A 22,998-nucleotide genomic window follows, 5' to 3' on the forward strand; every position below is an offset into this window, starting at 1 on the left:
TCTGGAATCAAGACATGGACAAATCTTTTGGTGAATGACCATTCAAGCTACTGAAACAGGTGATGGTAGCTGGAGATGTCTTCATCTAAGCACATTACATGAGGCTTTAATCTGTGGGTTTCTTGACTCAAATTTTATGTGGTAATCTCCCCAACCTTTCCCAGACCCCATTTCCAGGTTGTTTGGTTTGTTCTGGATTGGTTAAATTTGTCTGTATAACTGGATACACATCTGATTTTTGTCTTAAATTCTTTGAAAAAAAAAAACCCTCTATATTATCCTTCATATTCATCTTTCTGAATAAATATAATTCTTAAGATCATGAAATCTTCAAAAGGCACCTGGGTTCAAATCCTGACTCCCACTAAATGCATTACCATATATAGTGTTCTCCCTCTCTGTAAGTTTCTCTTAGATATTCAGAATTTTACTTACACACATACACACTACCTATACAGCAGAAAGTACTGTATATTATCAGCTAAAATTCTGAATAATCACAGCCATCTTCTTTTGGAAAAAACTCTATTGACAAACTCAGTTATCCAATCTATTCTCATAAAATTTTGTGCCTAAAAGTTTATAAAAAAAAATTCAAGGAACAATCTAGGATAACAGAAAATTTCAGATATAAAATAATCACCAGAGCTAACACAAAGGCATAATGGAAGACTGTAACTCTGAGTGAAATAAAAATTGCCATTTTGCTTGGATAGGTTTGAAACTCAAGGAAATTGCTTCAGTTCTAAGGGAGACAGCCAGTTACTCAGAGGATTCATTCACCTTTAGGTCACTTGTTCTTGTTCAACTTATGACAGAAATAACTGAAAATCATTGTCCTTTAAAAACTGCTCAGTACCATCTCAGGAAAAAGTTGTTTGCCTCACTCTGATTTCCAGGTGGCAAAATTCCCATCACATTGAACACTCACCACATGGCCACCTAAGTAAAGGGGTTAGAAGGGTTGAACAGTCTCAAGACAGGAAGACCTTTTCTTTTCCCAGCATACTCTGAGAAGCTTGGAGGAACTGAAGGAGAAGAATAGCAAGCCCCTGCCTCTGTTGAATTTAATGCAGAAAAAAGAGGATATCAGTTTGGAAGCTGGGGAATCAACACTTGTCTACTTTTCAATGGTTGTGTTAATTTTCTGCTACTGTGATCAAAATACCTGGTAAGAACAACTTATAGGAGGAAAGGTTTATTTTGAGCTCATGGTTTCAGAGGTTCAGTCCATGGTCAGTCAACTCCTTTGCTCTGGACCTGAGATGAGGTAAAATATGGTGGAAGGGAGTGGTGGAGGAAAGCTGCTCAGCTCACGGCAGCTGGGAACCAGACAGCGAGGAGTCAGGGAGCCTGATACCTAAGGGTAAGACCCCAGTGAACTACCTCCTTTAAATATGCCTACAGTCTACAGTTAATAGCAGTTCAAATTATTAAGCCACCAAATGTATTAATCCTCTGATGAGTTTACAGCTCTCACAATAACATATTTTCACCTCTGATGATTGCTGCACTGACTAACACATGAAGTTTTTAGGGAATATCCTAGATCTAAACCATAACAATGGGATTCTGAGTTATAGTCTTTTGGAATAATTTAAAAAATAATTTTATATGGTATAATTTACATATCATAAAATTCATCTGTCTTAACTATATAATTCAATGGTTTTTGGTAAGTTTATAAAATTGTGCAATCACTGATGCATCCAGTTTTAGTCCTTTTCATGGAGGAATTTGAAGGAGTAAATATTCAATTAAATTCCTTTTCTTCAAATAAGATGGTATTAATGGGGAGGTAGCAGAGGAAGAGGGAGAGAAATAACAGAATTTTAAAATAAAATTTTTTACTTAAAATAAAAATTTAATACAACTCTGTACCATTTGGAGCTGTGTTAAATATTAATTTACAATTTAATATTATGAATACTTGAATGGATCATATTGACACAATACCATATATATGGTATGCACTTAAATATTTGCTTTAACAAGTTAAGTATTTAATACTAAAAAAATAAAATCTATTCCCTCATGTGTCTTCCATATTTAAGAATTCCATATCCAGAATCACTAAATAACTATGAATAAAAATACAGGGAAATATGAATGTGCATAATGGATATCATGATTAAAAAGCCATACTTCTTTATTAACTGAATTACATAGCTAATAAGCAACTGTGATGTCCTCACTAGCACCAGAAGTTAACCCTACTGACCTATACTTACTCTATAAATCTCCAATCTTAGCTTCGTTCAAATGTGTATTCTTTCAACTTACACACTCAGATTATTAAGCAATGCCAAACAAAAACTAATGATTGGGACATGTACCACTATTTCAGGTGTTTGATGTCCAGTCTCACCTGTGCTTTCCCCATTATTCAGGAATTTTTTTTTTTCTCTTATCCCACCATGCTCTACACATCCACTGCTCACGTAGCCCACAGTGCATAAAGCGGGAAATATCTCAAGAACTTAGCAGTGAACAACGAGGAGTATTATTGATGGGGGTAGTAGTGTGGGGGGACAAAATGAGTGCAGGGTTACTACTCACCTACACTGTGTCCTTATGAGGATTAGAAAAACATGTCTTCTCTTGGTGGACACACTCCCAAGGACTCATAAATAAGGAGAGGGATGTCCCTTTGTTAAAAAAAAAAAAAAAAAAAAGGATCCCTGTTCTGAGTGAATGCTCTAAATTGCCCTCTTGGTTCTGCATACTTTATGTAGTGTAGGTCCATAAAAATGTGGTGGCCTAGCTCAAGGAAGGAGTTTTTAAAGATAGGGGAAATCTATATTGAAATAGTCTACATAATTATGGCGTTGATTCCAGGGTGGGGTTCTGCTATGCAAAATGACAAAATTACAAGGACTCTTGTTAGTTAATGACACTGGCAAGATTCATGGGTAGTGGGATCTAGAAGGAATAGTGAAGGAAGATGTGGCAGTTGATTAACCATCCTTTTTATTCCATGTGAATAGAATCACCATTTTAATTATATGTTGGACATAATTTGTAAAGGAAAGGGAGCACAATTTACAGTGAATCACAATTAGTTGACATTTGTAAAGCTTAATCTATGGTAGTTATATTCTTCTCTGCTAGTGGTTTTCTGATAGGCATCTGACCTAGTGGTGGCTAAAGAGATAGAAAGGATGTGTGATGAACACATGGGAACGGGTTTCCTCTTGGTAAACACACATGGGACAAACATTAATTTTTCTTTCCTTTATATATGGCCTTATGGAGAATGATGCTTTAGATCTATGGTAGCCATTTCAGGACCATGTGAAGATGAAACATGAGGTCAATGAAGATATGAAGAAAGCATGGGAATCGGATTCTCAACGACATTATTAAAGATATGAGGACTATTACTGATCACATTCATTCTGAAATTTCTCCTTTGTGTTTTCAATGCCACTTTTTCATTCATGATCACTTCTTGTTTTTAAAAATTACTTCCCTTTTTCACTTGTCTTTCCAGACTTTGTTCTCAGCCCTTTCATTTTATTTTTCTGAATGATGTTCAACTGGTGAAATATGTATTTTAAAAAGCATATCTCATATGATCATATGCTTCAAGAAATCTTTTTTTGGTATTTTAAAATAACCTTGTCTTCAAGGTTTCAGTTCACAATCAGTTGGCCCTGTTGTTTTTAGCATTGTGGTAAGCCGGCACATTTGGCAGGAGCATGTGGTGGATTAAAACCACTCACCAAATGAACAGGGAGCCAAAAGAGATAAAGCTGGTGCAGGGATCTCACTATACTTTACAAGGGTATGCTCCCAATGACCCAGAATTCAAATTAGGCCTCACTTCTTAAACCGACTACCACTTCCAGAAGTGCCATGTTGGGGACTAAACTTAGGCCTTGGGAGACTTTGCAGATACAAACTTTAATGAGCAGTATATGCAAATATGGGGACACAGAGAGAATGTCACGTGAAGATGGAAGCAGAGATTGGATTGATGCTTCTATGTACCAAAGATAGTAGGCCATTATCAAAACCTGGGAGAGAAGCATTGAACAATTCTCCTTTAGGACACCCAGAAGGAACCAAACCTGCTGACACACTGACACCATGACTTCAGATTTAATTTTCCAGAACTAAAGTGAAAGTATATATTTTTTGTTGATTTAAGTCATGAAACTTGTGGTACTTTATTGCTTCATCCTTGAGAAATTAATACAAATGCTAAATGACTACACAATAGTTTAGGCACTCATTATATCATAGAGTCAAGTTCTTTTTTTAACTCAGGGGCACTTTACCACTGAGCCATATCCACTACCTGTTTTTATATTTAATTAGAGATATGGTCTCATGAAGTTGCTTAGGGCCTTGCTGAGTTGCTGAAGCTGGCATTGAACTTGAGATCCTCCTGCTTCAGCCTCCTGAACCACTGGGATAAGAAACATGCACCATCCTGCCCAGCTCACTCTTTTATTTCATCTTTTTCTCTATTATCCTAGACTAAGCCATCATCTTTTCCTTTAGGCATTATATTAGCCTCCTAATTCCCTACTTTTTCTATCATTATAATTCATTTGTCCTATAGAGAATACTAAAAAGAATATAAATCAGATCTTATCAGTTTCCTGATCAAAACTCTTCAATAAATTGTAGGTCCTATATGATCAATAGGTATATATCTCTTATTCAATTCCTGATACTCTATATATTTCTGATACACTAAATATCAGGTACACTTTCCCTCTTTCTTTATTCTTTTCTTTTGGATTAGATCAACTCAATTCCTTCATTACACAACTTTTTTTCTTTCTCTTTTTCTTTTGTCAGAAATGCTCTTCCTTTTATGGCTAGTTCCTTATTGTCACTACATTTCAGTTGAAATGTCAGTTCTGCATAGTCTTCCTTGAGTATTCAGCCTAAACTAGAACTATTTGCTCAATATTAATGCTGGTGCTCTGGCCACCACCAGAATTTTAACTTTTAACACTGGGAGTTGTGTTCATTGCTTGTCTACAGTATCTGAGTAAGTGACTGGCACACAGAACCTCAAAAATTGTGCTCAATGGTGAGCAAAATAGACTAGGTTACTGCTCTTGTGAAACTAATGTTCTAAAGTAGATTAATAAATGAAAGCACCTAAATTTTAAAGAGTTATACAGAAGAGAATGAGTTGAAATAGAGGATTTTGTGGAATCTATGTAGACAACAGAGCGAAAAGATTCTCAGTGATAAATTTGTTGTTGACATTTGTTATTTGACCTGAATAAAAGTTGGGAAGGAACTAGCCACAGAGTTCAGGGCAGAGATTTCCCAACAGAAAGAACAGCAAGTAAATGATCTCAGAGCCTGTGGAGTTCAGTAAGTTCCAGAAGAGTCAGCGTGACTACACCAAAGGGAAAATGGAGAATGATGAGGAAAGTGTCTAGGAAGGGAGTCAGGATGGCAGAAATGATAAGACAGACTTTAGGTTGTTTGGAGATAGTTGACTCAGATTACACAAGCCTTGTTACGGGGATTTAAGTTTGTTTTACTCTAAGGGAAACAGCATGCCATTTAAGTTGCTAAATATCTGAATAGAGCTCAAATATTCAAAATTACATCCAAACAGCAGCATCGGCATCATGTTTTAGCTTATTAAACATGGTCTGAAGAACCACCTCAGAACTTTAGACAAGACACCAGTTGATTTGGATTTTAAACTTTGAGAAATGGTGGTACAGAGAATGGGTTAGGGTGGGGAAGAGAAAATGGCTAGCTAGTTATGGTTCAAGTGAGAGATGACAATGGCCTGTTTTAATAATGATGGTAGAAAGGATGAGAAGACTGATTTTAGGTTGTTTTGGAGATATTTGGTTTAGATAGAAGCCTGGATTTCTGAAAAAAAGCATAGGATTGAAGATTTGTATCTGTGATCTATCGGGTATACTGGGTTTCAGGTTTTTGTGTTTTATATTTTACAAACATTTGTATATCTTTGTCCTCTTTATGGAAAATAAGGCATACCTTAAGGTCATCCAACCCTCCAGTTATTCACATTGAGGTCCTCTGTTACTATCTGCATTTTTCAAATCTTTATTAATCTTCACAAAAACTCATTTTAGATGTTTTAAAACATGAGGCCCAAGGCTTGAAACTACTGCTTCTTGTCCACACACCTCTCTATGATGTTCCATTAGCTGAGAAATTCTCGTCTGTCCCATTTTCAGTTAAAACTTCCTGAGTTGCTGGGTCCAATTCTTCTGGTGTCCAATTTGTATTCTTAAAAAAGCATCATTGAACTAAGCTTCAGTCACTTGAAGGAAAAAAACCAGAAGGCACTCCCCACTTCCAAACCAGGCCAAAAGAGATTTCTTGCCTTATCACTGTTATTAAGTGGCAGAGTTGAATTCCCAATTTAATGATCCTCTCTATGTCATGTCTCATCAAAGATTAATCATTGAAGAGCTTGTACATGGCCAAAGACAAATGCCTTTTTCTATTTTGGCCATATGGGGAATAGGAAATGTTCTTGCCACGGTTTCAGACAATAGCATCAGAACAGCAAATGACCAGGGGGATTCTAACACACCTTTCTCTTGATTAAATTTATGAGACATGACAAACTTAGGACCGCCCTGGTAGTAACAGCACTACTTATTTCCACTTGACTCTTCTTCTCCCTGTGAATTTAGCTGATCTGTTCGAAACAAGAAATTTTCAGAAATTAGAGAAGGGGGGGGTCTACCCTTTAAAGAAAACCATCCACACATTATCCACTTGAAGGGGACAGTTATGTCACTTAAAGAAAAAAAGCGGAGGGCCCGCTTCGGAACTAAGAGCGGGTCCGGGTAAGGGAGGGCACGGCTGAGCCAAGTCGGCGCGGGACCCGCCTTCTGGGGTGACCTCGGCAGGGCCAGCCGGGGAAGCGACGCGGAGGAAAGGGCATGCCCGCGCGGGCTCCAGGTGCGAGCCGCGTGAGTGGGCGGAGAGCCCCGGCGCCTCCCAGAGGCTCCGGGCGTGCATCCAGAGACCACCCCGGGCCCTGCTCCTCCCCGCAGGCGGGGGGAGAACGGGGCAGCGGCCGCACTCTGCAGCTATAAAGGGCCCTGGGCCGCTACGGCTCGCCGAGGCTCGCCTCCAGCTCCGCCCTCGTAGCCTTTCTCTCAGCTTGAGCTCGCGTTCCCGCGCAGGCCCCACTCGACCCTCTCGGGCCTCGGCTAATCGGGCTGCGGCGGAAGATGGCGGCTCCCGCGGCTCCCGCGGCTCCCGCGGCTCCCGCGGCTCCCCCGGCTCCCCCGGCTCCGGCCAAGTGCTCCGAAGCGGCGCTAGCTGCCGCCTTAGCGGACGTGCCCGAACTGGGCCGACTCCTGGAGGTTGACCCGTACCTGAAGCCCTTCGCTGTGGACTTCCAGCGCAGGTAACACCCCACCCACCCAGCAGCGCGCCTTCCAGGAGCAGGCCCTCCCGCCGCCGCCACCCTCCCCGCGTGCGCGCGCGCCGCCCCTCCTCGCTCCAGCCGTCGCCGCTCCCCGCCCCTCCCCTCCCCTCCCCTCCCCTCCCCTCCCCTCCCTGCCGCCGCCGCCGCCGCCGCCGCTCCCCGCCCCTCCCCGCCCCTCCCCGCCCCTCCCCGCCCCTCCCGCCGGCTTTCCCCGCTGGTGCCCGCTGGTGCCCGCTGGCAGGAAGCTTGGTGGGCGTGGTGTCCTGTAGGCTCTGGTAATTGCCTTCCGCGGTTTCCCAAGTCCTGCGCCCCGCCTCTGGTCCTGGGGGTGGACGCTGAAACTCCGAATGAACTTCTCCCGTCCCCCAGTCCGGTCACGGCGGGCGCCACAGCGGACGTGCTGGGCCTCCAGCGCGCCTCTGCCCGGCTGCCGCCAGCTGCCTCACCTTGGTACCCGCCAGCTTGGTGAATGAGCGCGCACTGGACCTTCGTCTTGTGTAATTGCGCATTTATAACCTTCTAGTTCACTTCCTAGCAAATATTGTGATTTTATCCCCGACGGAATTTTTTTTTTTTTTTTTAAGGAAGATACTATTCCCTAGATTTTCTTAATATTCACATTTTAGGGAAGATCAAACCTCTCTCGATCACTTTTTAACTCCCTTGAATCAGCATTGTACAGCACATTCGTCGTGCTTGGCACTGCCTCCAAACTTCTAGGGGTCTTTACAGGATGCTTTAGTATAGCTTTATTCCCATCACGTTTCATTATGTTGGTTAACCACCAATAAGTGTAATTTAATAATCAGCCTCACTCAAAAGGTATAGTGTTTAAAATTAAAATAGTAGTTACGTTCATTGGGGCAGTAGGGCTATTGTGATTTTGTAGTTTCTGCTCTTTAAACAGTGCAGCTGCAAGATGAAAGCTTACAACAGAATGTACATAGATGATTTCAGTCATGGGAAACATCTAACTAGTTCGCGACATGAAGCAGCACTGACAGTAATCAAAGTGGATTGATTTGGAGTTTTTAACAAGCTCATGACCTAACATTGTCACCATGTTACCTGCATTCAGTCTAACAACTTTCCAGAAAGATATTCATGAACAAAAAACGCTACTCTAGAGATTGTAAAGAGGTTGAAGTCGTACACATCGCATTCTGGAGTTCATATATCCTAATGGAATAAGCCCTTTTCCAAATAGCCTGGTTGGGCTGTTGACCTATCAAATGATTATGCCCTTATATAAAGCAAAGGGGTCTTCAGTCTTCTGAAATTGCTTTCAGAATGTGCAGCACAGGCTCTCAAAGAGAGCACATAATCTTTACAGTGGAAGATTGGTTTCACTTTACAAATAGTTAAAAAAAAAAAAGGCAAAAGAAGATGATTACAAAACATAGACTTAGTTTTGTAAAATGTTCCTTAAGACATTTTTGAGGCTGAGTGTATAGCTCAGTGATAGGGTGTTTGCCTGGCCCTGGTTTTAATCCCCAGCACTGGTAGAAAAAACATTTTTTTTTTTTTTTCTAGAAGAAAACTTGTAGAAACATCTTTCCTTTCTGTCCTCCCATTTTTAAACTGTCAGGAGCAAACTTCTTTTGTTAAGTGTTTCTTTCATGTACTTTCAACTCCTTTGTGATTGAAGTAATTATAATCATTTCTCATGGTTTGTCAAAACTAATGAGGAGGACAAAGGCCAAAATAAATAAGTGTTCTTGGTAAAAACAACTGGTTCAATGGGTCCTCACTCTGTCTTGGATTCTGCTTTTGTCTTAGGTTGAGTAATTGCCATTTTCCAGCACATGTTCCATTTAGGCATATCAAACAGCAATTTGGAATTGGTAACTTTTATTGTTGATAATAGAAGAATAAGAAAATTCCTCCTTCATAGTCTGGTCCTTGTATTTATTGCTCTGTTAGAATGTACCCCTTCCAAAATTTAGGGTTGCCATTGTGATATAAAAACAGGTGGGACATTTATTAAGATGTGATGAGATCATGAGGACTCCTCCATTGTGAGTGGGGTTAAGGCTTTAAAAAAAGAAAAAAAGTCTTCCTCTAGCTTTTCATCCTTTTGCTGTGTACTCACATGATTGAAGGATGAAGCAAAGACCAGTACTTCCCAGACAGAAGAATGTAAGGAAATCCCACGAAACCACTCTGGACACGGGAAATCACATAAGGGAATTTATTAAGCAAACAGAGTGTCTCCCTGCAGGGTAAGAGAGAAAATGAGAGGAAAAGAGAAAGGAAAAGAAAAGGCGTGCGCTAGAGAGTGGAAAGCGAGGAGGATAGAGAAAAGCGAGGACAGACAGAAGGAAGGGAAAAGATGGCGGGGAAGCTATAGTAAACAGTTGAATACCCCCGGGCTAACAGGGGACCAATATCGGAGAAGGATACTTGCAAGCTGACTGATGAATCAATAGCTAGCTAGGATGTTCACAGATTGACAAGTGGTTGGGAGGCGGGGAAAATGGCTGCACCTGATGGGCGGGAGAGCAGCTTTATACATTACACAGAACCTGCTGATCTCCTGTTCTTTCTAGTCTCCAGAACTGTGAGAAAATAGATTTGTTTTTTTAAATAAATTATCAAATTCCACGTATTTTGTTGTAGCAGCACAAATAGACTAAAGCATTTGTTGTGTTTCCTCTTCATTTCTAGTAACCCTCTTGGGAAGTGTGTTTTTAGCTTAACACAGATATACCACAAATTGACCATTTAGGTGCAACTTATGCTTACTAAGGAGCAAAGGAAATTTGAGGTACAAACAACAGTATATAAGAATGGTGAGGGGGTAGGAGATTTCTTCTCATTGATGGACAATTATCCTTGTCCAGCCAACATTTATTCATTTGAAATTGTGTTGCATCTGTTTGTTGTTCTTTTCACCTTCTGTATATTAAGAATTCTGAAATGTGGAGGATTAGTGAGTGACACTGCTATAAAGTAAAAATTACTACATTAGTGCTGTGACCACCTCCATGATTGTCTCATGGATTGCCTTCATAAGATGACATTTCCAGTTTGTTCTTTTGCTTGTATGTTTTAACCTGCTGTTTACACTGCAGTTTTTTGTTGTGGTCATAAATTCAAAATCCTAATGCTTTAAAGCAAAACTTTTTTTTAAATAATTTATATTTTATTTGTTATTTAAAGGTATTTAGGGAGCCCAAGGAGATACAGTGCCTGCTCCTTAGGTATATAAGACAAGGGGGTCTATGAAAATTAATATTCTCATTAGGTGATGTTAAAAGTATACCAGACATGAAATGCAAATTAGACTGTAGTGGATGACATAGTAGAATAATTGAACAAACTGTTGTAGTAGAGGGCAGGAGAGAGAGCTTCACAATTCTTTTGAGTTGATATGGGAAAATGTAACATAAGAGTGGAATTTGTGGAATAAATATATTTTCACAATGGCTATTACAGGGGAGGCATTCTAGAGATAAAAAAGCAATATGAAAAAAGTTGCTTTTAAATAACATACCCCAAATCTATTTATCTATTATTTAAAAAAATTTTTTTTTATTATTGTAAACAAATGGGGTACAACTTGTTTCTCTGGTTGTACGTGAAGTAGAGGTGTACCATTTGTGTAATCATACATTTACATAGGGCAATGCTGTTTGAAGTATTCTGTTATTTTTTCCTACCCCCCCACCCATCCCACCCCTCTTTTCCCTCTATACAGTCCCTCCTTCCTCCCTTCTTGCCTCCCTCCCACCCCCCATTATGTATCATCATCTGCTTATCAGCGAGATCATTCGCCCTTTGGTTTTTTGAGCATGGCTTATCTCACCATGATATTCTCCAATTTCATCCATTTGCCTGCAAAATGCCATGATTTTATTATTCTTTATGGCTGAGTAATATTCCGTTGTATATATACCACAGTTTCTTTATCCATTCATCAATAGAAGGGCATCTAGGTTGGTTCCACAATCTGGCTATTGTGAATTGAGCAGATATGAACATTGATGTGACTGCATCCCTGTAGTATGCTGATTTTAAGTCCTTTGGGTATAGGCCTAGGAGTGGAATAGCTGGGTCAAATAGCGGTTCCATTCCAGGTTTTCTAAGGAATCTCCACACTGCTTTCCAGAGTGGCTGCTCTAATTTGCAGCCCCACCAACAATGTATGAGTGTACCTTTTTCCCCACATCCTCACCAACACTTATTGTTGCTTGTATTCTTGATAACCACCATTCTAATTGGGTGAGATGGAATCTTAGGCTAGTGTTGATTTACATTTCTCTTATTACTAGAGATGTTGAACATTTTTTCATATTTCTGTTGATTTCTTGTATATCTTCTTCTGTGAAGTATCTGTTCATTTCCTTAGCCCATTTGTTGATTTGGTTATTTGTTGAAACTCTAGCCAGAGCAATTAGGCAGACCAAAGAAATTAAAGTGATAGAAATAGGAAAAGAAGAACTCAAACTATCCCTATTTGCTGATGACGTGATTATATATTTAGAGGAACGTGGAAATTCCACCAGGAAACTTTTAGAACTCATAAGTGAATTCAGTAAAGTAGCAGGATATAAGATCCATGCTCATAAATCTAATGCATTTTTATACAAAAGTGATGAATCCTCAGAAAGAGAAGTTAGGAAAACTACCCCATTCACAATAGCCTCAAAAAAAAAATACTTGGGAATTAATCTAACAAAAGAGGTGAAAGACATGTACAATGAGAACTACAGAACACTAAAGAAAGAAATTAAAGAAAACCTTAGAAGATGGAAAGATCTCCCATGTTCTTGGGTAGGCAGAATTAATATTGTGAAAATGGCCATGCTACCAAAAGTGCTATACAGATTCAATGCAATTCCAATTAAAATCCCAATGACGTACCTCACAGAAATAGAGCAAGCATTCTTGAAATTCATCTGGAAGAATAAGAAACCCAGAATAGCTAAAGCAATCCTTAGCAGGAAGAGTGTAGCAGGGGGTATCGCAATACCAGAACTTCAACTATACTACAGAGCAATAGTAACAAAAACAGCATGGTATTGTTACCAAAATAGACAGGTAGATCAATGGTACAGAATAGAGGACACAGACACAAACCCAAATAAATACAATTTTCTCATACTAGACAAAGATGCCAAAAACATGCAATGGAGAAAAGATAGCCTCTTCAACAAATGGTGCTGGGAAAATTGGAAATCCATATGCAACCGAATGAAACTAAACCCATATCTCTCACCGTGCACGAAACTAAACTCAAAATGGATTGAGGACCTCGGAATGAGACCAGAGACCCTGCAGATTATGGAAGAAAAAGTAGGTCCAGATCTGTCAGGGTTTCCAGGACCCCCAGCCTTGGGCACGGTCAAGATGGCGCCTGACGCTGAGCCAAAAGCGGCCAGCTATACAGTAAACAACCAGCGAGTTCCAATGATTGGCTAGTTAACGATGTGATTAGAGCATGCCCCCCTCGTGTACCTATTCTATGCCTGCAGCTGTCCGCGGTTTACCTCGTGTGCCCCCCCCCCCCCCCCCGATTGGTTGAAGTGTATATAAGCCTGGTGGGTGGGAGAGTAAGGGGACGGAAGAAGCTGAGGACGGAAGAAGCTGAGGCGGAAGAAGCTGAGGGCGGAAGAAGCTGAGGGCGGAAGAAGCTGGGAGTGCGCAGAAGCTGAGAGAAGAAGCTGAGAGAAGAAGCCGAGAGAAGAGAAGCTGGGAGTGCGCGGAAGCTGGGAGTAAGAGAAGTGTAGGAGAGGGACTGTGCATAATAAACTTCCAAAGCTTCAGACGTTTGTCGTGTCTCTCTCTGCGGCCAGAGGGAACGCGATAGGGGGCCATACTGTAAGGTACACTAAAATATCACTGAAATAAATCAGAAACACGGTATCCATTTTCTGTGTGTAATCCTTTATCCATGAATATTGCCAATTTTAATTTCTTATGTATATACACAAGAAGTTGAGAGAGGTCTAGAAAAAAAATCACTGAATAAAAGTCAAGACAGAATAAGAATTAGAGAAAATTTCTGGTCTTTATCAAAACTGTGACTGTATTTCATCTTGGAGTGAATTAATAAATGAACTTTTTCCTGTATTTGATTTTTTAAAATATAAAATAATTTGCCCTATAAAATACATCTTTAATGAATGTGTGAAAAGTATCGGGTTGAAGGTGTGCAACATATTGTGCTTTTCTGGATGCCACAAATTTGTTTGTGCCTTGATTCTAGATAGTTTTGCTTTTGTACATGCTGTGATTTCTGCTTGATGCATTCATTGCTTCTATCCCATGCTAAGTTCCTATACATGCTTCTGGACACGACTGGGAGATACATTATATGTCTTCCCTGACTTCTCCCTATCTATAATGCATTGTATGCCTTCCTGACTTCTCCCCATCTATAATGTTTAAAATAGGGATAGAGGTTTTGTGAGCTCAAATGTATTAAGTGTTATAGTGAGGATCTGTATTTAGAAATAAGAATAATTTTTACATAGGTATTTAATTAGAATTGGAAAGTAATTTGGATTTGGCTTGTCAACAGCCATATCAACAGTTGGTTCTCACTGCATGGAAGTTTTAAATGGAAGCTGAGTGGTACACTTTTTTCTTAGCACCAGGCTAGGTTGTAGGCTCTGAAAGCGGTTAAATGTCAGTGATTTCAGAAGGCAGGGAAGAATCTGCAGATTATGAGATGTATGTGACTTGCTCTTCTGTACTGTAGATTCTTTGCCCTTTGCAGCTGAATTCTGTACTAATTCCAGAGTCACTCCTGGATTCTCTGCAGCAGTGGTTAAAAGACTGGACCTCTTCTCATTTTCAGAGTGCCTTAAAATGACTTTATGAAACATTTTGGACTAGTTTTGGCTCTGGGGCCTTTTGTGCCACCTGTGGAGAATCAACTCTTTATGTGTTAACTTCTTAGAGAACTCTTTTCAGCTCTCACCATGCTGGGCCCTAGTCAGTCAGTGAGATGATAATATAGTCCCTGTGAAATGTACTGTAGTTTTAGACTGATAAGTGTACCATGCTGTTGTTATTTGGAAGCATGCAATAAGCCTCAGTTATGCATTTACAGGGATTAAAGGAAAGCACTTTTTCCTTCTTCTGAAGGAATTGCTGCTACCACAAACCTTTTATTTTAAAGTCAGCTTGTTTTTTTTTTTTTTTTTTTAAAGAATAGATTTTCTTCTTGTGGTGATGTCTGCTCATCAATATATGTTCACCACTGTTTTTAATCCAGAGCTTTTTGTGTTTAATATCAAAAAAGAGCCCATTCAATTTCATGTTTAGGGTAACAGGAACGCAGTACCATGACAAAAGGAGAACTCCACATTAAACTCATTTTATTGTGTAACTTACATTTGTTGATTTATTATATGATTTCACTGCAGAGTATTTAACATTGTTTATGGTAACCAACCTGTAAAACTTATTTTTATGTTTAAATGATTAGAATAACTTAGGCTCTAAATTTAGTATCATCACATATGATGAAAAATATATTGCTGAGTGATTGTGTTACAAAGTATAACAGCAAGACAAGGCAAGGCTTGAATTTTAGCTCTCATAACTCAAATAACTTTGAGATGAAGAGCAAATTAATCAACCTTTGTGAACTTAGTTTTTTTCCTTTGTAAAAGACGGATAGAACTTTATAGGGTATCTTGAACATTATAACTACATGTAAAGATACTCAGTAAATAATAATTTGATGATGGTATTATAGGTTAGCTTTCCAGTTTGAATCTTTACAAGAATTTACTCTTCAGAAGATTTTATTATTTTATTTAATTCTGCATACTGAAATCAAACATCTGCTAAATGCTATGACTATAAATCCCTACAACTCTTTGTTTTGTTTGTTAACTATGTCGTTACTTCAGGGGGTTTCTTATTTTTCCTGTAGAAGTGATTGTGTGAATGAGTTGAGGCAGGTGGTAATTTTAATCATAATCTAATAGAGAAGGAAAAGAATATTTTTAAACTTTGATCCTTAATTTGGAGTGGAAATGATAAGGCAATTGCCAGTTTACTGTAAGCTGAAGGCAAGATGAGTCCTGGGCTATAATGAGCACAAAGCTCCTTTTATTGAGAGAGGTAAATGCTAGCCTGCAGAAATTCAAAATCACTTTCTCTTGATCTTCCTTTTTTGTCTTTTCTTTCATCTGACTGCTAAGTGTTCATATTCTTGAGCATCAAACAGCTGCAGGGATTTTCTTCCTCCTGAACTCTGGATGGTTAGAGGAATGGTCATACTGAGTTTACTAATAGCAGGAATAACTTTGAAAATAAAACTTAATGTGGAAGAAGAAAAATATATAAGACCAACTTAAAAGTTTTAACATGAACGAATTATTTCAGTACAGTGTGAACTTGTGACATATGACATTAATAAGAAAAAATGAAATCGGTCTTTTCCTTTTTTGATGGTTTATGATTTATTTTCAGTGGATTCGATTTTTGCCATAAGAAGCATAGCATAGACCAAAGTATTGAAATATATTATTTTAGTAGATCTATTGAACAATCAAGTAAAGTGAGATGCGATCTTTGGATAGTTCTACCATCCAAAATATACTACTTGGAATCCAAATCTGTAAGTGTAATTCTTGCATAGGTAAATTTGAAGTTTTCCGAATATTCAACTAATATGAATTAGCAGTTTGTTTTATCAATAATATCATGTCACTTTTATACCTAATTTATTTTGTAAATGATAAACTCCTAGCCACAGGTTATATTTAGTTATGTATAGATGCATACTACCCATATACATGCTGTTATAAAACATGATAACATCAGTTTTGCATTTGTGTTCCAACATACTCTCAACAAACTGAATTGTAAAAAGAAACATTTGTATTGTTCACTTTTTGAAGAAAGTAAGGCGAGTGGTTTGGGCTGTAGCATGGATCCATCCTTCTTCGTCCTTATGCTCTATTACCCTTAGCATGCAGTCTCTAATCTTAAGACAAAGATGATAACTGAATACATCTTAACACTGTATCCACATTTTAGCAGGAACATTTGCTAATTTACGAGACTGTGCCAAACATGTTAGCTTTCTCATAAATGGAATCTAGTTCTTTCTGATTACAGATTATTAATCATAAGTGTCCTGGGGTCATCCTTACCTGAAATGAGCCTGGATAACCATGGCTCACCCACAACTTCCTAAGAATATGTCCTTTTGTCTCCTTTGTCACTGCTGTGCAGGGCTCTTTGTCTTGCTTCAAAGAGAAGGCTATATTTGTCTAAAGATGAAAAGTTCCAGCGGGACCATGTAATAGACCTTCAATATCACATGTATGTTCAGATTTTTCTGAATAAAGTCCAGGTATTCCTACTTTTTCAGAGAGAAGTCCACAGCCACATTACTTAATACCATAACCCCTAAGTCATCGCTTTCACTTTGCTAGATCTGATATGTTTTTCTAGATTCCTTTCTTGGGGGAAGTACAGAGGCTTTTGACTATACTGTTCCAAAATGAGCTGATCTGATCTCTGGTTTCTTGTCACCATGTCTTGGGGAGCTCCATTATCATCATCTTTTTTTTTTTTTTTTTTTAATTTCATAGATAGTCTGAACTTAATATTTTGACAATAAATCAATTTGTTAATTTCCAATAATTTTTCCATGTACTCATGAAAAAATGCCCAGCATTATCTTTAAGTTGTTTGGAGAAAAGACTCTTTGTGGGACAAGAAAGAAAAAGAGAACTAAACTAGAGATATCAATTAACGTACACTTAGTCTTTAAGACATAAACTGTGTTTTGTTATCTAACTGTCAGGGGCGGGCTCTGAGGGCCCCAGAGCCGCACCGTGGCCTGATCTCTAAGATGGCACCTGGCAGCTTGCCAGACATAGCTGCACTCATAAACAAGTTTTAGGAAGTAACTCTGGTTGGCTGTTGTACATGAGGCGATCCTGGTATCCGCCTGGAGACTGTTCCTTGATAGGCTGACTTTCCTGGTAGTCTACTCTCTGATAGGCTGATGTTCTCAATATAAGTCTGAGACTTGTGGAATAAAGCCTTTTTGGTTCCTGGGCTCAAGAAAAGCGTACGCGTTGTGATCGTCCACTGGGTGATCATATCTAACTGCATGCAAACTTCTGAGATTTTAAAATTATACTTTTTGATGATTTCTCTTTAAAGCTTAAGATGTTTGCATAGATGGAGTTAGAAATATCATTCTTGGTCTGGGGTTGTGCCTCAGCGGTAGAACGCTTGCCTAGCACATGTGAGACAATGAATTCTAACCTCAGCACCAAATAAAACTAAATAAATGAATGAATAAAAAAGTTATAAAAATCACAAAAAAGAACTGTCTTTCTTTAGAATATGCCCACCACAAACTTTTCATACAAATACAGGATTATCATTATAGGCAAATTGGGTTGTGTTTTTGACAGTAGGACTAAGGGCAATTTGTGGAAGAATGTCATTCGTTTTTGATGTCAGAATAGAAGATTAATGATGTGTCTGGAATCATGTTAGTCTTTTTTTCCTAAGAGGGTATGGGTCTCATATCCAGTATCATTCTGTATTACTATTTAGAGATAATGGGTAATGTCTGAGTTACTATTGCTTTTTAATTGTTTTGTAATTCTTCTATGAGGAGGACTGGTTATTATTCCAGGGTTCTGATGTTTCACAAATGAGTTAAAGGTGTGATTTCATTTTTTCTCTTTCAGCTCTTATTTTTCTACATTAAAAACTCTTGTTAGTTTTGTTTGCATATTTGTTCTTGGATGTTCAAGTTATGCTTAAGAGTGATAGGTGAGTAGTGCTATTAGCAAGCCTCTTTTTGCTTCACTTCAACATGACTCTTATTAAAGGTAATATACTATCTATGCACTATTAAGCACAGGTCTACCCACAAGTATAACACATAAGCAGAAATACATGCACAGAAATAGAAATGTATCAAAATCGAGGGTTAGTTGTAGCAGGTTTAAAGTGCCTTTCAAGTCAGAGGCCATTTAAAAAATATGGTGGAGATTGTTTAGAGAATTGTAAATTGTGTTTAAAAACATTATCATTTTGAAATAATTATAGAATCACAGGGAGTTGCAAAGAGTACAGAGAAGGCTCCTGTACCCTTCCTCAAGCTTGCCCCTGTTGTAATACCTTGCATAACTGTTGTGTGGCATCAAAATCAGGAAATTGACATTGGTACAGTTACAGACCTCATTCAGATGTCTTCTTTTTTCATGTACGTATTTGTGTGTCAAAACTTCTTTATAGTTTTATCACATGTGTATATTAATGTAACTGTCACCACTATTCATACTACCACTTTACCCAGTCCCTAACTTTGATAATTGCTGACTTGGTTTCCAACTCTATAATGTTTTCATCTTGTAGGTATTATATACATTAAATCATATATAAACTTTTGAGATTGACTTTGTTCTCCCTTTCAGCATAATGTCCTTGAGGTCTCTCCAAGTTAAACATAACAATAGTATGTTCCTTTTTGTCACTGAGTACTATTCTCTTCTGTGAATGTACTCTAGTTTGTTTATTCATTTACCTGTTAAAGGAAATTTGAATTGCTTCTAGTTTTTGGCTATTAGAACTATTGCTGTAAAGCTTAAATATGAATATTTATGTACAGCAGATCTTACTTCTCTGAAATACATTCCTAGAAAATGATGGCTGGGTTATGTGGCAACTGTATGTTTAGTTTTATTAGAAATTGTAAGCTATTTTCTACAGCATCTGTATAATTTTTTATACTGCAAGCAATATATGAGGGACCCAGTTTATCTGCATCCCTGCCAGTACTTCCTGTCATCACTTTTTTCATTTTAGCTGGTCAAATAGGTGTGTAGTGATATGTCATCATGGTTTTAATATGCATTTTTCTTATAACTTTTTGAAAGTTGTTTAACATGTTTTTTGTCATCTGTATACCCTTTTTGTGAAATGTCTGTCTTTAACCCATTTTCTACTGGATTGATTTCTCTTTTCTTAACCTTTGAGTTTTGAGACTTCTTTATATATTCTAAGTATAAGTCCTTGGTCAGATGTGTGGTTTGCAGATATTTACTCCTAGACTGTAGCTTGTCTTTTTCACCTTCTAAACAAGTTCTTTCAGGGAGCAAATGTTTTTAATTTCATTGAAGTCCAACTTTTTGAGTTCTTTTGTTCTTATGTATTTTTTGCCATATCTCAGAGCCCTTTGCCTGGTTCTAGGATTGGAAGATTTCTTTTCCTAATGTTTTCTTCTGAAAATTTTTTTTTGTTTTGTTTTATATTGTGATTCATTTTGACTTAATTTTGATATAAGGTTTAATGTTTCAGTTAAGGTTTATTTTACTATGTATGTGTATGATTCTCTATTAAAATTATAAACTGAAAAACTTTTATTGGGAGGCCACCTTAAAAAAAAAACACAATAGTCTTTAGTGTATTTTAGGTCTCATTGATATATATAAAAAAGACAATTTTTAAGTGTAATATAGATTTTTGAAAGCTTAGGAATGAAATAATCTGTTGGTTTTGTTATTTATAATGTCTTATTTTAATTTTTGGCTATTAAGGGAGCTGCAAAACTTTAAGAAGTGGGGAAAAATTTGTGAAATACATAATTTGATCTCAGGTAGATACCTCTTGTCTTTTTCTTTACAGCTTTAGATTTTCCTATTTTTTTTCTATCATAGCCTAATATTGCTTTATTCATTTTTATTCCAAACAATTCTTACTATGAATTTGTGTAGATTTCAGGTTATAAGTATAATATGAATTTAAAAAAAATTATGTCATATACTCAGTGCTTTCATTTGACACTGAGATATTCTTCTGTTCTATATTATAAAAATTAATTCTTTTCAAAATGCAAGTTTTATTCACTTTTTTTGCTCATTTAAAGACAAGTGAATCTTCTAAAATTTGTGTGATTCTTTCATTTGTAGCAATGGACTTGTTAAATTTTAACTAAGATAATGTCAGTATTTTCCCAAATTAGTTTCTTTTTAGGTAACTGAAATTAGACTTTGGTTTATTTCAATCTTAATATTTACTTTGATGTTTGATCAGGTTCACTGTGCTATACATACATTAGAAATTAGAGCATGTTGATTTTCAAATAGAACTTTGTCAGATATTGAAATATAAAAGTTGTGACTACATTTATTTGACACAATCTGGAAAACTTACAAATAAAATAGGTAAGCATATATCTACCTTTAGATAGGAAAACTGGAGCTTTTGCGGATATCTACAATTGTAGCTCACTCTGATGAATATGAGGCACTCAACATCAAAAAGTGATTTCTACCAACTCTACAGAAAATGAATTATGATAAACATCACCATCATCACAATAATTTGTTATAATTTATATATGCATCAATGTTGTGTGCATTGGGATCTGAGATTCTGCATTGATCAGAAGACCTCCAGATGATGCCATTTGATAGAAGATATTTTTGAGTAGCAAGGCATGGATGGCATGGTCTCAGACCTAAGTTCAAAACTTAACTGCTCAATTCACAATAGCTAAGCTATGAAACTAATGTAGGTAACCTTCAATAGATGGATAAAGAAAATGTGGTATATATACACAATGGAATATTACTCAGCCATAAAAAGAATGACTTTATGACTTTTGCTGGTAAATGGATGGATCTAGATACTATTATGGTTAGCAAGATAAGCCAATACCAAATAACCAAAGATTGAATTTCTCTCTGATATGTGGATGCTAATACACAACAAGGGGCATAGGAAGGGAAGAATAGAAATTCATTAAATTAGATGAAGGAGAATGAAGGGAAGGGACAGGGGATAGGAATAGGAAAGTGTGAAATGAATCTGACATGACTTTTCCTATGTATATTTGTGAATATAACACAGTGAATCTCTACATCATGTACAACCACAAGACTGGGATCCTAATTAGAATAAGATATACTCCATGCTTGTATACATGTGTCTAAATATACTCTACTATCATGTATAACTAAAAAGAAGAAAAAACCTGAGTTAATGAAGAGCTAAATAGTTTCTTGTAAGTATTTAAAGCTTAAGTATATATTCCAGTTTCTGAAAATAATCCATATATATACTAATGTAATTAACCAAGTCATTTAATTTTTTGATGGTCACTCTATGTTTTATAACTCTTACTGTAAGTAAAATGGGTTGGTTTTATTAGTAATATCAGAGTTGCCTTTTATCAAATCTGCACTATAACTTCACTGTTGCAAATGAGTCTTGAGACTAGAATATAGAAGATGATTACACAGAGAAAATTATTCCCCACAATGAATGCTCCAGGGTAGGTATAGGCATGAGTCACAGATTGTTTCATAATTTATTTTCAACATCCTCTTTGTAATGGGTATTTTTTTATGTGATAGCAGAACAAACGTATGTAAGATAGCCTTCCTACCCTACAAGAGTTCAAATGCACATGCAAATATGGTTACAGTAGATATTTTTGGAGAGTTCAGTGTAGTACCGAAGAAAGCATCCTCCATAGTATTGAGGAAAGGGAGAATATACCACAAAGAAGTTTATTTGAATTGCTTTAAATTTCTTAAAATTAGTTCTGTAAACTCAGGAAACTAAGAATGTGGACAGTCTATGACCTTTTTTGAACAGTCAAAGAATGTACTAGCTAGGACATTAATCTTAATTAAAGCAGTTAATGAAGATATCATGTGACCTTATACACAGGTTTTTTAACAGCTAAAATTTCCTTGCAAAATGGTTCTTTTGCAAAATATGCTTGTGTAAGAATGCCACATTGTGTAAGAATTGAATCCTGTAAAATAGTTTGTAAGTCATAGCTGAAAACACATCAGCCTATTTATTTTATAACAGGCCTGTTTTGGACAGGATAGTGGAATTATTTTTAGAAGAAATGAGGTAATTCCTATGTAAGTAAAGAGGTCCCATTCTTGAATGAGTCAGGGGCATTTTATAATGAGTATAACTTGACTAGGAGGTATTCCAGAAAGGAAAATGAGTGCTGTATGCCTTCACCTGATCCTACCTTATGTATTTTGCCTAGGTCTGCATTATTTGGTAGAAATATAATATTAACCACATATGTAATTTAAAAGTTTCTAATAGTCATGTTAAAAAAAGTGAAAAGAAATAGATGAAATGATTTTAATGGTATATATTATTTAACCAATTGTATTCAAAATATTTCAACATGTAATTAATAATTCTAATCAGATATTTTACTTATTTTTAGTATTAGGTCTTTGAAATCTGATATGTATTTTACACTTACAGCACATTTGAGACTAGCCACACTCCAGGTACTTGATAACAATGTGTAGCTAGTGACTACCATATTATACAGATAGGTTTCAATGATGTATTTGAAAGAGGGTCACAACTCCTACAAAGAGATTGAAGGGGAAGATAAAGGAGGGAGAAAGCTTTAGTCATCATGTCCATATTAGAAGTAATTAAGATCGATAGAGATTCCAAGTTGAAGAAAGTGACTTCACAGCTATTGACTGGTAGCTTTTCTTTTCTTTTCTTTTTTTTTTTTTTAATAATTAAAGAGAAATGAATGGTATCTTAAATGTAAACAGGGAGGTAGTTTATGTACAAATTGAGTGAGGTCAATTAGGTAGCCA

The 22,998-nt window shown here is 37.2% G+C and overlaps 1 protein-coding gene across 1 annotated transcript in view; it reads left to right on the forward strand.

Moving 5' to 3' along the window:
- Positions 1-6,908: 6,908 nt before the first annotated feature.
- Gbe1 (1,4-alpha-glucan branching enzyme 1) overlaps positions 6,909-22,998 on the forward strand; it is a 260,442-nt gene continuing 244,352 nt past the window's right edge. The window contains 2 exon segments of the mRNA XM_047565518.1: positions 6,909-7,038; positions 7,138-7,381. Of these exon segments, the coding sequence (XP_047421474.1) occupies positions 6,909-7,038; positions 7,138-7,381 (374 nt within the window).

Source organism: Sciurus carolinensis, chromosome 9 (assembly GCF_902686445.1).
Source record: "Sciurus carolinensis chromosome 9, mSciCar1.2, whole genome shotgun sequence".
Classification (NCBI taxonomy): Eukaryota; Metazoa; Chordata; class Mammalia; order Rodentia; family Sciuridae; genus Sciurus; species Sciurus carolinensis.